General features: G+C 45.3%; 1 protein-coding gene across 8 annotated transcripts in view; it reads left to right on the forward strand.

The window, feature by feature from the left end:
* Nucleotides 1-17,208, forward strand: part of STAG1 (STAG1 cohesin complex component) — a 391,540-nt gene that overhangs the window by 325,796 nt on the left and 48,536 nt on the right. For all 8 annotated transcript variants that reach the window (XM_065557025.1, XM_065557022.1, XM_065557021.1 and 5 more), the window contains 2 exons: nt 10,110-10,284; nt 14,283-14,422. In XM_065557025.1, the coding sequence (XP_065413097.1) occupies nt 10,110-10,284; nt 14,283-14,422 (315 nt within the window). The remainder of the gene's footprint in view (nt 1-10,109; nt 10,285-14,282; nt 14,423-17,208) is intronic.

Genomic DNA, 17,208 nt, shown 5'->3' on the forward strand with positions numbered 1-17,208 from the left:
CATCTGCACAGGTAACCCAGGAAAAAAGGCGCAAAATGATTGTCTGCCGTTGCTTTCACAGAGGGAGGGGTGACTGATGACATGTGCCCAAAACGACCCGCGACAATGTTTTTGCCCCATTAGACATTGGGAGCTTAACCAAGAATTCCAGTGGGTGGTGGAGACTGCAGGAACTGTGGGATAGCTACCCACAGTGCACCACTCCATAAATCAATGCTAGCCACGGTAGTGAGGACGCACTCCGCCGACTTAATGCGCTTAGTGTGGACATATGCAATTGACTGTATAAAATCAACTTCTATAAAATCGACCTAATTTTGTAATGTACACATACCCAAAGACTAGACTGGAGAGGATAGGGGGTTGGACTGGAACAAGGGCTGGAGGCAGGACCAGGGAAAGCCTAGCTCTGGGTGTGGTATGCCCAGAGCAGCCACTATGCTGCTGTCGCTGTAAGGCTGCTGGCTCCCCTGCCCAATCAGGAAGCAAGGCCATTTGGAGAAGGCTCATTGGGCCCGCTGGGCTTGCTGCTTTGCCTAGCGATCAGTCAGGGAGCCAGCTGTGCTCCTGACTGCCCCTTTTTTTAAGAGGACCTTCTAGGGGCCCTGGTCTTCGTTCGTTGGAGTTTCGCTAATGAAATTTCTATAACAGAAAGAAAAGGGGTGTGGATGTTTTCTGTGATCTCCCAGGATTGCTTCTCCAGCCTGTACCCCTTCCAGTCCACTAGGTATTGGAGCTTACCCTGATCCATCAGGAATCAAAGATTTGATGAACCTCATACTTTTCCTGCCTGGGACCATTATGGGTGATTGTGGTGGATCCATCTGATTGGGAAAGAGATTGTTGATTGGTTTTAGATGGGAGAAATGAAAGATGGGGTGGCTCTTGAGGATCTCCAGGAGCTGGAGTTTGAAGATCACTGGATTTATTTTCTGGGTGGTCTGAAAAGGCTGGAGATAATTGTAGTTGAGCTTGGCAGAGGAATGGGATGACTTTAAATTCTGGGCTGGAAGCCAGACCTTATTACCTACATTTAAATCCAGGGCAATATGACAGTGGTGATTGGTATCGGTCTTAGAAGACTCCTTGGCAGCAACCAAATGCTCTGTAAGCTCTGATGAATTTGTTGAAGATGGAGGACCAAGTCCATGGCTGCCAAAACAGAAGGGGCCTTCTGATAGTTCAGGCTGAAAATGAGGGAGAAAATCAAAATATGTAAAGAATGGGCTTTGCTGGGTGGAGGCCTGGATTGTATTATTATAAGCAAATTTGGCTAGGCATACTGGGGGAATCCAATCATCTTGGTAAAAATTCAAGAAACAGCAGGGTCACAGACATCCCACCCAGTTCCATTGTTTGGTTGACCCTTTTGGTCTGGCTGTCAGTCTGAAGGTGGTAGACAATTGAGATGAGGAGTTTGGTGCCAAGAAGACAGAGGAATTCCTGTCAGAACCAGGAGACAAATTGGGCGCCCCAATCAGAAATGATGTGTTCTGATCGTGTCATGGCACGCCAGAAGACATGTTCCAAAAAGAGCTGTGCCATTTCATGGCCTGATTGAAGGATACGGTAGGGATGAAATGGGCCATTTTTGTCAGGAGGTCCACAATTGTCAGGACCACCAAGTGCTTTTGGGAGTGGGGCAACTCCACAATGAAGTCCATTGAGAGGGTGGACCATGGGCGTGGAGGCACGTGAAGGGGCAAGAGAAGGCCCAGTGGTCTCATGTGCTGTTTTTCATTGTGGGTACAGAGATCACACATCCTAACATAGTCCTTGATGTCTTTTCATTAGTTTGGCATCAGAAATGTAATCACTAATGTAGTGCCCATCTTTAAAAAAAGGGAAGAAGGAGGATCTGGGGAACTACAGGCCAGTCAGCCTCACCTCAGTCCCTGGAAAAATCATGGAGCAGGTCCTCAAGGAATCAATTATGAAACATTTAGAGGAGAGGAAAGTGATCAGGAACAGTCAGCATGGATTCACGAAGGGGAAGTCGTGCCTGACTAACCTAATTCCCTTCTATGATGAGATAACTGGCTCTGTGGATGAGGGGAAAGCAGTGGATGCGTTATTCCTTGACTTTAGCAAAGCTTTTGATACGGTCTCCCACAGTATTCTTGCCGCCAAGTTAAAGAAGTATGGGCTGGATGAATGGACTGTAAGGTGGATAGAAAGCTGGCTAGATCGTCGGGCTCAACGGGTAGTGATCAATGGCTCCATGTCTAGTTGGCAGCCGGTTTCAAGCGGAGTGCCCCAAGGGTCGGTCCTGGGGCCGGTTTTGTTTAATATCTTTATTAATGATCTGGAGGATGGTGTGGACTGCACTCTCAGCAAGTTTGCAGATGACACTAAACTAGGAGGCGTGGTAGATACACTAGAGGGTAGGGATCGGATACAGAGGGACCTAGACAAATTAGAGGATTGGGCCGAAAAAAACCTGATGAGGTTCAACAAGGACAAGCGCAGAGTCCTGCACTTAGGACGGAAGAATCCCATGCACTGCTACAGACTAGGGACCGAATGGCTAGGTAGCAGTTCTGCAGAAAAGGACCTAGGGGTCACAGTGGATGAGAAGCTGGATATGAGTCAACAGTGTGCTCTTGTTGCCAAGAAGGCTAACGGCATTTTGGGCTGTATAAGTAGGGGCATTGCCAGCAGATCGAGGAATGTGATCGTTCCCCTTTATTCGACATTGGTGAGGCCTCATCTGGAATACTGTGTCCAGTTTTGGGCCCCACACTACAAGAAGGATGTGGAAAAATTGGAAAGAGTCCAGCGGAGGGAAACAAAAATGATTAGGGGTCTGGAGCACATGACTTATGAGGAGAGGCTGAGGGAACTGGGATTGTTTAGTCTCCAGAAGAGAAGAATGAGGGGAGATTTGATAGCAGCCTTCAACTACTTGAAGGGGGGTTCCAAAGAGGATGGAGCTCGGCTGTTCTCAGTGGTGGCAGATGACAGAACAAGGAGCAATGGTCTCAAGTTGCAGTGGGGGAGGTCCAGGTTGGATATCAGGAAAAACTATTTCACTAGAAGGGTGGTGAAACACTGGAATGCGTTACCTAGGGAGGTGGTGGAGTCTCCTTCCTTGGAGGTTTTTAAGGCCCGGCTTGACAAAGCCCTGGCTGGGATGATTTAGCTGGGAATTGGTCCTGCTTTGAGCAGGGGGTTGGACTAGATGACCTCTTGAGGTCCCTTCCAACTCTGATATTCTATGATTCTATGAAATACCTGGAAATCAGATTCTTAAACTAGTCAAAATATCCTGACATGGGAAAGTCATGGCACAATCTCAATATTTGAGTTGGGGGTCTCCTTCAGGAGTGTAATGGTGATCCCTATGGTAGAGGGAGGCTTGCTGTAGTTGAAAGCTTGACCCCAGGGAGGCACTGGGGTTTTCCAGGGACTGGCAGATTGGTGCCACAGATGGGTCAGTGAGGAACAGATGATGGTCATTAGATGACCTTTGCCTTGTCCCTCTCATGAAATGGGAGGGTTTAATAATGGTGATCAGAGCTTTCTCCTCTACTTTGTAGTGTTCGTTCTTGTGGGACAAGGGCATCTGCCTTCCCAATTTTAGTCCCTGGGTGTAGGTGACTATAAAATTGAATCTGGATAGAAAAAATGCACAGCAGATCTAGCGTTTGTTTAACCATCAGGCTGTCTGTAAGTATTCTAATTTTTTGTGTTCAGTCAAATCTTGGACAGGAGTGTGGGCACTTTCAAGGAGGTAATGCCACTCCTCGAAGACAGCCCACATGGCCAGGAGTTCCTTGTCTCATATGTCATAGTTTTTCTCCATGGGGATCAATTTCCAGGAGAAAATGGTGCAGAGGTGAAGTAGCTGGTGGGAAACTGCAAATTGGGAATGAACTGCACCTATTGCAAAATCTGAGGCATCAGTTTCAATGATTAAGGCCTGAGTGGGTCAAATGGGGGTGGATGTGAAGGGTCTTTTCAGGTGATCGAATGCAGCCTGTGTGGCAGTGGACCAGGTGAATCTGGCCCTCCTCCTTGAGGAGGGACATTAAGGACACAACCAGACTGGAAAACCCCTTAATGAATCGCCTATCAAAATTTGCAAAACCCAGGAATCTGTGTGTCCCACACACATTTGAGGGTGCCTTCCAATGTGATTGCCACTACCTAGCAGGGATCCATGGCAAGCCCTGCTGGAGAGATGATGTAACCCAAGAACTACACCGTCTCCTTGTCAAATTCACACTTCACAGGCTTGGCATAGAGTTGATTGTGTAGCAAAGCCAATCTAGAATATGTACATGACGGTCATGGAGCTCTTGATTTTTCAGAAAAGATGAGAATGTTGTCTTTATAGATGGACCGTGCCAGCTAGGAAGGTGGAGTGACAAATAAATTTCTTCCATAGGTTTTCCTCTAGGTAATTCCAGAAAGGCCTGTAGGTCTGGCTCAGAGAGAGTGTAAATGCCTCCAAAGAGAACCTCCACTCCCCAGATGGAGTTTGATAAGGTAGTTATAACTGTGGTGCAGTGGTAGGGTGTCCATCTTCTGTGTGTTGAACACCTTGGGGAACTCCAGGTATTTGACAGGAATCTTAGGTGTGGTTGGGCCCACTGTTTGTGTCTCTGGGAGTCTTGGGGGTTGGAGCACACCATAGAGTGTGGTCAAATGAGGACAGAGGCTCAGGCAGCATTCTCATTGGCACTGCAGGGAGCAGAATAGCACTGTCCTTGATTGCCAGCAAATTAGGGATTCACGGGCAATGAGCCACAGGGCACCAACAACAACTGGTAAATGCAGGGCATGGACCACCCGGAACTACATGATTTCCTGGTGGCTGCTACTGGTGGTAATCTCTGTGGGCACCATCTCATACATGATGGGCCCTAAAGAGAGGGGTGACCCTTCATTGGTCTCAACAAACTGAGTAGAATCTTTGTGGGAGGTAGGAATCAGATGATTTTTGACAATTTCTTGGTTGACACAGTCACCAGATGTGCCTGAATCAACAAATGCCTCCAATCAGGTCAGGCATCACGGAGTGCTAGAGGGGAGGGGAAGACGAGTGATGTGCTGGTTAGGGATTCTCAAGATTCCAGCAAAGTGGCAGCAGAGTGGCTTACTGTGACGTGATGTGAAACACTGACCCAGCCCCGGGCCCCCTCTTTCCCCCCTCCCCGGGATTGTGTTTTGGCATTTCCCAACCTGGAGGGATTTTGATTCTTGGCTCAGCACCATGCTGCAAAATGCTTGGATTCCTCGCAGTACAAACAGAATCCTAGAGCCAAGCACCGGTACTTGATCGACCTGCATCATCTTGGGGTCCATTGGATTACCCAGAGTTTCATATGACAGAAAGGTCCAGTTTGATGAGGGTCAGGGGCTGCACTTTTTTCGTGCTCTTGTTCCGTTAGCCAGTTTTCAATCCTAATGCACAGCTTGATCAGGGCCCCCTAAGGTACATGGGGGTTCTACCTGAGGTAATTCATCTTTAAAAGGATCATTGAGTCCTTGCTGGAAGTGATTTTGTTGCACGACCTCATCCCAGCAGGGATTGGCTGCCAAGCATTGAAACATGGCTGCCTATCTGCCGATAGGCTGGAACCTATGTCAGAGGGCTTGGAGTGCAGCTTCTGCAGTGCGCTCTCTGTTAGGGTCATCAAAAATACTCAAGAAGAGGGTTAGACGCCTCCAATAGTGGGAGGCCTATACTAGGGCCTCTCTGGTAAGCAGGCTAATCACAAGTCCTGCTTAGGAACAGTCTGTGGGGTATGATAGCAGTCAAAGTGTGAAGAGCAGGTGACATTAATTTGAAAAAACCCAGAATTGGGACAGTCTCCAATGAAATTATCAGATAGGGGACCTTGGGCTCTCAGGTAGCAGGTGTGAGGGCTGGGAGCTCACGGGCACCATCCTGGCCTGTATACCTGAGCCTGAAGGACTGCATTCTGTTCTCAAAGTGTGACTCTCCCTACTTCTGGTCCTTGTGGACTGTTCAAACTGTAAGCTGCCAGGGTGTGGGCGGCCTTCTTAGGGTGGAGTGGGACCTTATTTGGTGGTTGCAGTGGCAGTTTGGAATAGTGTTGAGCGTCCATCTAGGAGCCAGATATCAGCAGAGAGTGAAGCCAGAATCAGGGTTGAGGAGCCAAGCCAAGGGTGAGAACCAGAGTCAGGAGAAGGACTGGGAGCCAAAGACTAGACTGGAGCTGGGGTGAAAGCTGGAACAAGGGCTGGAGGCAGGAGGAAGGCACAAGCACAGCTGGGGGTGTGGTACGCACTGAGCTACTGCTGCCACTTCAAGGCTCATGTAGTGGGCCGCAAGCTCTTCTGCCCCATCAGGAAGCATGGTCATTTGGAGAAGGCTCATTGTGCTCAGCTGAGCTTGCTGGGTTGCCTAGTGATGAAGCTGGGAGCCAGCTGTGCTCCTGACACCGATAACTGAGGATAAGATTTAGTCATGGTATTTTTAGTAAAAGTCATGGACAGGTCACGAGAAATAAAAAATTCACAGCCCATGACTTCTCCATGACTTTTACTAAAAATATCCATGACTAAATCTCTACTCCTGGGCCCCACTGTTCTGGGGGGCCCCTGCTCCAGCGGTGGGGGCTGATTGCCCCTGGTGGCCCACTACTCTGAGACCCCAGGGGACCACTCTCCCGATGACCCCTGGGACTGCTGCTGCTCAGGTGGTCCCCGGGGCCACCCTTGGAACTGATGCTGGGTGCTCCGTGGGGCCTCTGTTCTGGCCACTCCCAGGACCACTGCTGCTGGGGCACTCCCTGGGACTGCTTCGTGGGTGCCTTCCGGGGCCAGCTGCTCAGGGACATTACAGCAGCAGCCGGTGCGGCTGGCCCCATGGCCGCTCCAGCAGCGACTGGCCGTGGAGTGCCCGAGCAGCTGGCCCCAGGGTCAGCCACACTGGCTGCTGCAGCTGTAGTATTCACGGAGGTCGCGGAAAGTCACGGAATCAGTGACAGAATCACAGCCTTACTAATAACTAACCTCCCCTCCTTTTGTTCCAGGGAATCAGTGCCTAAAAAAGCAGTAAATGCATATATCATTGGCAAGCCGGCATATTCAAGAACATGTGAAGTTCAGTTTTGTTCTAGAACTGTCATCTTCTGCAGCCAACTTCAAACAGTTTTTATCTAGAAGATTTAGGGCAACAACATAGATATCTATTACAAAGAATTATGGCTGAGACTCAGGCTTACAGCAAGAATCAAGGATTTGCTTAGTTAGCAGTGTTTTTTTTTTTTTTTTATCCTTTTCCCAAACTAGTGCCTTAACTCATCCATTCCCTCATAATTTATTTCATTTTGGGTGTCATTCTAGTTTTTCTACCTAATTTTTTTAGAGGCAACTTATCCCTCTCATTATTTTAGTTTTGATGTAATTCTTTGAACCAATTGTGACGGGTTGGATCACAGAAACCTCTTTAGGACTGCCACCTGATGTCCCTAGACTACCTCTGAGCCCGTTTTCCCTGCCAGCTTGGGACTTCAGTACCTTGCCTTGTTTGAGCCAGACATGCTTGCCTGCTGCAAACACAGATCCAAGTCTGAACCACATTCTCCACAAGCTGCAAGCTTAACTGAAAACAGCTTAAGAAGTGCTCCTGTCTCCAGCTCTCAGATGCCCAGCTCCCAATGGGGTCCAAACCCCAAATAAATCCATTTTACCCTGTATAAAGCTTATGCAGGGTAAACTCATAAATTGTTCGCCCTCTATAACACTGACAGAGAGATATGCACAGCTGTTGGCCCCCCCCCCCCCCCCGGTATTAATACTTAGTCTGGGTTAATTAATAAGTAAAAAGTGATTTTATAAAATATAAAAAGTAGGATTTAAGTGGTTCCAAGTAATAACAGACAGAACAAAATAAATTACCAAGCAAAATAAAATAAAACATGCAAGTCTAAGCCTAATACAGTAAAAACTAAATGCAGGTAAATCTCACCCTCAGAGATGTTATAATAAGCCTCTTTTACAGACTAGACTTCCTCCTAGTCTAGGTCCAGCAATCCCTCACACCCCTGTAGTTACTGTCCTATGTTCCAGTTTCTTTCAGACATCTCCTTGGGTGGAGAGGCTATCTTTTGTGCCAGCTGAAGACCAAATGGAGTGGTTTTCAGGGGCATATATAGTCTCTCTTTTGTGGGTGGAAACCCCTCTCTCCCCCTGTGTAGAATCCAGCTACAATATGGAGTTTTGGTGTCACATGGGCAAATCACATCTCCATGCATGACTCCGTTTTCTACAGGAGTTCCCAGGAAAGCTCAGATGTGGATTGGTGTCTTATCAAGGTCCATTGTTAGCTTAAGTGTTTCTTGATTGGGCACTTACTGAGAATAGTTTTTTCTCAAGAAGCTGACCAAATGCCTCACTGAGGCTACTTAAAATCAAACAAGTACATAGCCAATATTCATAACTTCAAATACAAAAATAATACACGCATACAAATAGGATGAATATATTTAGTAGATCATAAATAACCTTTGCAGAAATATGTTACATGGCATATCTAGCATAAAACATATTCCAGTTATATCATATTTACACTCATAAGCATATTCCTATAAAGCATTATGGGGTGCAACATCACACCAACGTACATTCTATCTTTTATCTCCGGTTTCCCCTGTTGTAGCATCTTAACTTTAGGGGGGCAGTGCAGTCTAGTGGATAGAACTCTAGTATGGAACTCAAGTGACTTGGACTCACTGCCTGCTGGGTGATCCCGAGCAAGTCATTTCAACTCTGTGTACCACAGTTTCCCCGTCTGTAAAATAATACTTGCCTTTGTTGCAAACACTTTAAGAACTATGGATGAAAATCTAGGTATTATTATGGTTACTTCACTGTTGCATATTTTACTGAAATCCTCCGGGAGCTATAGAGTGTCAGATGTGACAAAGTTCCTCCTCTATCTTGGTGGACCCTGCGCTTATTGGCGGATTTTCTTGCCTCAGAGATTCACCATGTGGGTTGGGGAACAGCCCAGAAACCTTCCCCTCTGGAAGAACCCACAGTCCAGGTCAATTGGGAGGTTTGGGGGGAACCCGGGCCCACCCTCTACTCCAGGTTCCAGCCCAGGGCCCTGTGGATTCCAGCTGTCTATAGTGCCTCCTGTAACAGCTGCATGACAGCTACAACTCCCTGGGCTACTTCCCCATAGCCTCCTACAAACACCTTCCTTATTCTCACCACAGGACCTTCCTCCTGGTGTCTGATAACGCTTGTGCTCCTCAGTGCTCCAGCAGCACACCCTCACCCTCTCACTCTCAGCTCCTTGCGCCTCTTGCTCCCAGCTCCTCACAAGCACCACAAACTGAAGTGAGCTCCTTTTAAAACCCAGGTGCCCTGATTAGCCTGTCTTAATTGATTCTAGCAGCTTCTTCTTAAATGGCTCCAGGTGTCCTAATTAGCCTGCCTGCCTTAACTGGTTCTAGCAGGTTCCTGATTACTGTAGTGCAGCCCCTGCTCTGGTCACTCAGGGAACAGAAAACTACTCATCCAGTGACCAGTATATTTGCCCTCTTCCAGACTCCTGTACCCCACTGGTCTGGGTCTGTCACACAGAGTACGGATCTGTCACAGTATGTATCTCTGCAGAAGAGATAATTACCCGGTGCCTACTCATCTCTGCAAATGAGCATGTGCATCTTCCATGGATTTCAAGGAAAACTGGGCACTTTTGATCTTTTGTTCTTGTAAGATAAACAACAGTTAGATCTTCACTCACTAACCCACCACTCATCTCAGTGTTGGAAGTTTTGTTAACTCTCATTTTCCTTTTTCCAATTCTAATTTGTTTGTTTCAGTAACAAAGAACTGGCAGTTCAAGGTAGTGGGGGTCCACCTTATGCCACTGGAAAGCTGGCAAACAGTATCCTGTCAGAAGTCAAAGGTGTAAAACTTAAGAGTTATAGAAGTTCCCTGTGATCTCCTTCACAAAGCATGGACCCAAGAGTATCAAACTATCACAACTCTGCATTGTTACAGAAGGGCAATTACCACTTAGTGGTGGGAAAATGTCTAGAAATTATATAAACAGCATATTTATATTTTAAAATTATCTTGACCCTTATGGGTTAACTGAATGCAGTAACTTTGTGTTTCAGGCTTTCATGCTGCTCTGTGATCTCTTGATGATTTTTAGCCATCAGCTGATGACTGGAGGTAGAGAGGGTCTTCAACCTTTGGTGTTCAATCCAGACTCTGGGCTCCAGTCTGAACTCCTTAGCTTTGTGATGGACCATGTCTTCATTGACCAAGATGATGAGAACCAGAGCATGGGTATGTATGTTTAGCCATCACATTTTGTACTTGTCCTCTCTCACCTGACACACAGGACTGTCAGGAAAAAATACAAATCTGTGCACCTAAATGTATCATATGAAGTTCTTGTTTTTGCCTCTTGCTTTCTTTGGAGATAAATGTTGGTACATGATCAGTAGTCCTGCACACCTTTACAACAGATAACAATGTTATAAAATGAAATTTCATAGAGCATTTTCATTCAGAGGATGGGGGAAAGTATAAATTGCCATGGCATACACCTGTAATAGCATTCTTCCTTCATTGTTGTAATTTTTTTTAATGCATCTATGTTCAAGACCAGATACCTTTCTGGAAGATGCACTTTAGTCAAACATAAGTTATTAGGCTCAATCCAGGGTGAAATTTAATGGCCTTTGATTTAAAGAAGGTCGGACTAGATGGTCCTTTCTTGGCTATAAACTCAATAAATCTATGAAAAAGTGGTCCCTTCCCTAAATAGTTCACATGGTGAGAGATAACAGGTGGTGCAAGAAGCAGCTAGCAAGGAGAGCACAAGGTGAGACGATTACAATTAGTGTAATAAACAGCAGTCACAGCACATCAGAGCCTCGCCATTTAATGTTTCGCAGGCATCACAATAGAGGTGAATTTTAAGAAAGGATTTAAAGATGAAGCTGTCCTTCTTCCCTGTCTGTCTATGTTCCTTTCTTCCTGTGGAAGGAACAAAGCATTTCCTTTAACTGTGAAAGAGGACAGATCAGATAGTATTGCTTTTCAGCATCCAGGTGTCATGTTCTAGTTAACAACTGTTGTTTGAACAGTGCTTTGAAGATGTAAAGTGCTATATTATAGCTAAATATTATTTACTTGTTCTACTCCTAATACCAATTTTGCTCTTCCCAACAGCTGTGCTATGTAGTATTCACTTTCAGAAAAACTTCATTAAAGTGTAGCTAATACTTGTGCCTCACAACCGTGCCTTCTGCTCTCTGTATCTCTTTTCAGATATGAAGATATCTGATCTGTGTATGAAACATAAGGAGAGAGTGATCTCCTACCATAGTAAAGGAGCAGATTGTTGTGCAAAAATATCAGGAGACAGATCCTGAATTTGACAATCCTGCATCTCCTGATGAAAATGTGAGGGTGACTTCTGCATCCTCTCCATCTGAAAATTCTGTTGCTTTTCATGAGTTAATGGAAGGAATGGCAACTACTCGCAAATTACCAACCACCTCAATAGCGGAGAATTCATATACCCAGTCTTTGACATCCTTGGTCTTTGCTCTTCTGATAGAGTTTCACTGCCTGGGTTAGATGGTTTTCTACAACCTGCAAAATTTAATCTGGTCAAGTACAGATTCTGTTCAGGTGATGTCTAAAAAGGCAGACAAATTGTACCACATGCTCCAAGACAATTTCTCATATTTCCCCACATCCAGCCATGAAGTCTTTGGTTGTAGAGGTGGCTGTACAAAGATCTAAAAATGGACAGGTGCATTCTATTTCTTCAAATAAGTCTGGATTTACTGGGGAGAAAAGTCTCTCTTCCTCTATTTTAGGTTTAAGGGTAATAAATTACCAAGCTATAGTGACACACTACCATTATTATCTTTGGGGGAAAATGTCAGTGTTCACCAAATCTCTCCAAAATAAACAGAGAAAACTCACATATGCCAGAGGGACATTAAGTTGTGAAACCTGCCCCGAGAGCATTGTTTGATTCTTCAGGTTCTGCAGTTAGAATTGTAACTTCTGCAATTTCCATTGGAAGGTATGTTTGGCTTAGATCTTCAGGCTTTCTCTGAAACCAACTCCAAGGTAGATGATCTCCCCTTTAGGGAAAAGGATTGTTCAGTTCCAGAACAGATGAGTTTCTGGAAAAATGAAGGAGCAGGTACAGCACTAGACTCTTGGGCATTTATCAGCAGTCCAGGAAGAGACCTGGAATATCAGTTTTCAGGTACCAACACAACAGAATTAATCATCTTCCTCTTCCTCATACATTACCCAAAGGAGACAATATTATCATCAACAATATCATCCTCAACAGTCTTCTAAGCAAAAGAGATGGAGCTTTAAACCACAAACCAAACCACAAACAGGAGGTGAACCAATTATCTTCACAATCTACTGTGCCAGGCCTTAGGTCCTAAGTTTGACATAATGCCTGAGAGTTGTGATCCAATTTTAATCTAGTCTCATTCCATTTGGAGACCATCTGCATCTAACTTCTAAACATCTATTACCACAGACAAGTAATTTTAGAAATTATTCACAAGTATCCAATAGAATTCAAAATTATTCCTCCTCTCAATCCCCTCCTCCAATCCCTATCCATGGATCCCTCTCAGAAGAACCTGTTGAGATCAGAGGTTCTGCCCTTCTTGCCCTTCTCAAGTACTCTAGCTGAGGCCTTACTAGTGCCAACGAATGTGGGACAGTTCCCTCCCGTGACTTACATACCACACTCCTGTTAATATACCCCAGAATGATATTAGTCTTTTTTGTAACTACATCACATTGTTGACTCGTATTCAATTTGTGATCCACTAGAAACCCCAGATCCTTTTCAGCAGTACTTCCACATAGCCAGTTATTCTCCATTTTGTAATTGTGCATTTACTTTTTCTTCCGATATGTAGTACTTTGCACTTGTCTATATTGAATTGTTGAATTCAGACCAATTCTCCAATTTGTCAAGGTTGTTTTGAATTCTAATCCTGGCCTCCAAAGTGCTTACAACCCCTCCCAGCATGGTGCCATCTGAAATTTTATAAGGATACTCTCCATTCCATTATCCAAGTCATTAATGAAAATATTGCATAGTACTGGACCCAGGACTGACTCCTGCGTGTCCCAGTTTCACAGTGAATTATTGATAACTACTCTTTGAATATGGTCCTTCAGCCAGTCATGCACCCACCTTATAATAATTTCATCTAGACCACATTTCCCTAGTTTGCTTATGAGTATGTCATGTGGGACTGAGTCAAAAGCCTTACCAAAATCAAGATATCTCACATCTAATCCTTTGTTAAGGTCATCATTTTTTATACTTACCTGTGGACTTTTGTCACCTGCCCCCTTTGAACCTAGGTTAAACCCCTCCTTGCTAGGTTGGCAAGCTTAGGCAGCAGTACTGCCTCCACAAAGCAACTCTGACCCTTCAAGCCTTCTCTTCTTCAGGGCGCAACTGCAACTTGAGTTGAAGGCAGAGGGAATTAGAGGAACATTGGTGGGGTCCTATTCATACCCTTGGCCCAGAGCAACCAGGGCTTGAGGGACATGCACATGACCCTGCCCATCACTACTGTTTGAAAAGGTTCTGTGCCCAAGTAGCTGGTTCAGTAGAGGCAATATAGTTAGAGAACAGGTGTTACAAAAGGTAAATGCCCCCTTTTATATACCAATTGTGTTTTTTTCATCTGGTTGAATTCACTCTACGGTGAAGTGATCACTGTTCTCAATATTTGCAACTAACATACTTTTTTACCAAATTGGTGGAATCTCATTTATTATGTCCTGGTCTGTTATTTTCACGTGTTTGATTATTATATCTTGTTATTTTCATTCACAGATGGTTTGCTTGTGTTGCATTTTGTTTCGTTTCTCATAATGTTTCTCATAATCAATTGACATTTCTCTTCTATTATTTGTTCCTATTTTGGAGTGCCAGGAATGTCAAATCAAAGCATCTCCTAAAGATTTTGTTGCAAAAATCATTCTGCAATGTGATTGTTATTTCTGATTGTTCATATGTGAAATGCATAGGTTCAATGCAACCAGATTAAAGAAGCATCTGCGAATTGTTCACTTGCCAAGATCGTTAACAAAAAAACAGCTTGAGTTTCACTCTTTTTGGTTTTAGTTTCTCCTGAAAGTACGCTAGATATATTTTTGGCGAGTTTAATTTTACAAAAACTGTTGATTTTATTAAACAAAAATAATAGGGTTTTGTGTTCCCTTAGAAAACAGCAGATGTTAATAAATATTTTCTTTACTGTATTTAGAGGGAGATGAAGAAGATGAAGCTAACAAAATAGAGGCTTTACATAAAAGAAGGAACCTTCTGGCAGCCTTTAGCAAACTTATTATCTATGATATTGTAGACATGCATGCAGCAGCAGATATCTTCAAACACTATATGAAGGTATGATTCTATATTTTTATCTTCTCCTCCTCCTAAATGAGCACAGAAATTGTAGCTGGAAAAGTCTTAAAATATTAGGCCATTCTGTTCCTCTCTCTACCAGTGCTGTTTTCTTTCCTGTTGCATATTCTTGAGTGCTGTTTCCAGTCTGATTTTAATTGATTACTGAGATGCAAAAAGCTCTGTGATCACGTTGCAGCAAATATATTTTTGAAATCATAGAGCCAGGTGGTTAACTTCAGCTTGTTTTTCTGCTTAATTTTCCCTAAGTGCTTCCTAATATTATATATTGTATGGACTTTTATGATAGCCTGGCTATTATGGTAGCAGAACAATTGAGGAGCAGGAGTAGTAAATTAAAAAATAATCCTTAAAACTAGAGAGACGAAATATACAAATGAAGCAGTGCATATTTATGAAATAGACCAGTTGAATCATTTCACTTTCTTCATAAAATCTCCAGATTTTGGGACCTTTAGTCATAATAAGTAAGTAGCAACTTATAAGAGTAGCCAGAATCCAGCTTAGAGTTCTTTAAAGATTCAGACCTGGTCTACACTAGGAAACTAGGTCTGTAAAACTTTGTCACTCAGGGATATGAAGAATCCACATTCCTGTGCGACGCTATTAAACCAGCCTAACCCCTGATGTAGACAGCATTAGGTTGATGGGAGAATTCTGGCGGGTTTTTTGCTTGTCACTTTTGGTGGACACTGTGAAAGAACTGCAACTTTAGGAGGGAGGGTGGATACTCTGACTCTTTGTTGGATGAATAACTCTGGCTTTGTAGGTGAAAATAGGCAGCTCCTTTTATTGCTGTTTAAGTTGTGTGTTTTTAAATATTTCCCAAAGTACCTAAAGCCAGGGCCGGCTCTGGCTTTTTTGCTGCCCAAGGCAAAAAAGCCTCCCGCCGCTCCCCCCCCACCCCCCCCCCAGCGTGGCAGGGGAGGGCGGCGAGCCCGGCTGGAGCGCCGGGGGGCGGGCGGCGAGCCCGCCGCTCTCTTCGGCGGCCAGAGCGGAGGACGGAGAGCCCGGCCGGGGCTCCGCTCTCCCCGGCGGCCAGAGCGCCGGGGGGAGGGCGGAGAGCCCACTGCAGCTCCACTCTCCCTGGTGGCCGGAGCACTGCGCCGCCTCCCTCCAGGTGCCGCCCCAAGCACAAGCTTGGTGGGCTGGTGCCTGGAGCCGGCCCTGCCTAAAGCAGTGGATATTTACTGTTTATATGCTTGCTCTCAACCTAATTAACAGTCCTCGTTTACAGTCACAGATAGGAAACATTTGTGGGTTTTCTGTGTAATACTGTCCTCTTATTTCTAGGTTTCATAGAGCCGCTCTGCTTAAAACACAGCAAACAAAAAATCCTTCAGAGACCTGTACCTCTTCCATAAAACCTTAAACTTGTTTTAAACCCGCTTTGCTCCCCCGCCCCGCTGCCCTTGAGCTCTAGCTACCACAGCTTTAGAGATCCTGACTAAAATTTTCAGAAATAAGAGGCTAAAGTATCTTAAGGTCACTGGGGCTTCTCATTTCGGTATTTTTGAAAATTCCTCTTGCAGACACTTATATATGGACTAAGGATAACATTTTCAAAAGTGTTTGTGACTTTCCATAAATTCATAGATTCTAAAGCCAGAAGGAGCCGTTGTGATCATCTAGTCCAGGGCTGGGCAAACTTTCTGGCCCGAGGGCCACATCTGGGTATGGAAATTGTATGACGGGCCATGAATGCTCATGATCCCGTTCCCCGGCTAGAGCGCCGGAGCAGGGCAAACCCCGGACCCCGCTCCCCAGCAAGAGCTAGAGGGCCGGATTAAAACGTCTGGAGGGCTGGATGCAGTCCCCGGGCTGTATTTTGCCTACCCTTGATTTAGATAGACCTCCTGTAAAACACAGACAATAAAACTTCCCCAGTATAATTCCTAGAGGAAATCTTTTAGAAAAATATCCAAGATTGATTTAAAAATTTGTCAGTGGTGGAGAATTCACCATGACCCTTGATAAATTGTTCCAAAAGTTAATTGCGTTCACTGTTAAAATTGTTTGCTATATTTCCAGTTGAATTTGTCTAGCTTCAACTTCCGGCCATTGGACTGTGTTATACCTTTCTCTTCTAGACTGAAGAGCCATTATTATTTATTCCCTATGTGGGTACATACAGACTGTAATCAAGTCACCCCTTATCCTTCTCTTTGTTAACCTAAACAGAATGGAAATATTTATTGAATTCTTTCGCCTTTTCGGTATTATTATTGATAATTCTACCATTTCCATCTAGTAATGCATCAACACTATTGTCAGGATTCTTTTTGTTCCTAGTATACCTAAAAAAAGTTCTTAATGTCAGTAACTCTGCTGGCCATAAGTTTCTCTTTGTGTCCCTTTGCTTCCCTTATTGATTTTCTACCGTTTCTAGCTTATGAATTATACTCATTACCAGGGCCGGCTCCAGGCACCAGCCCTCCAAGCATATGCTTGGGGCGGCACCTGGAGGGAGGCGGCGCTCACCCGGGGAGAGCGGGGCCGCGGCCGGGCTCGCCGCCCTCCCCCGGTGCTCTGACCGGCCGGGGAGAGCGGGGCTGGGGCCAGGCTCTCCGCCCTCCTCCCGGCGCTCCGGCCGGCCAGGGAGAGTGGGGCCACGGCTGGGCTCACCGCCCTCCCCTCGGTGCTCCGGCTGGCCGGGAAGAGCAGGGCCGCCCTCCCCCGGCGCTCTTGCCGGCCGGGGAGAGCGGGGTCGCGGCCAGGTTCTCCGCCTTCCTCCCGGCACTCCAGCCGGTCGGGGAGAGCGGGGC

The sequence above is a fragment of the Chrysemys picta genome, chromosome 9, assembly GCF_011386835.1.
Source record: "Chrysemys picta bellii isolate R12L10 chromosome 9, ASM1138683v2, whole genome shotgun sequence".
Taxonomy (NCBI): domain Eukaryota; kingdom Metazoa; phylum Chordata; order Testudines; family Emydidae; genus Chrysemys; species Chrysemys picta.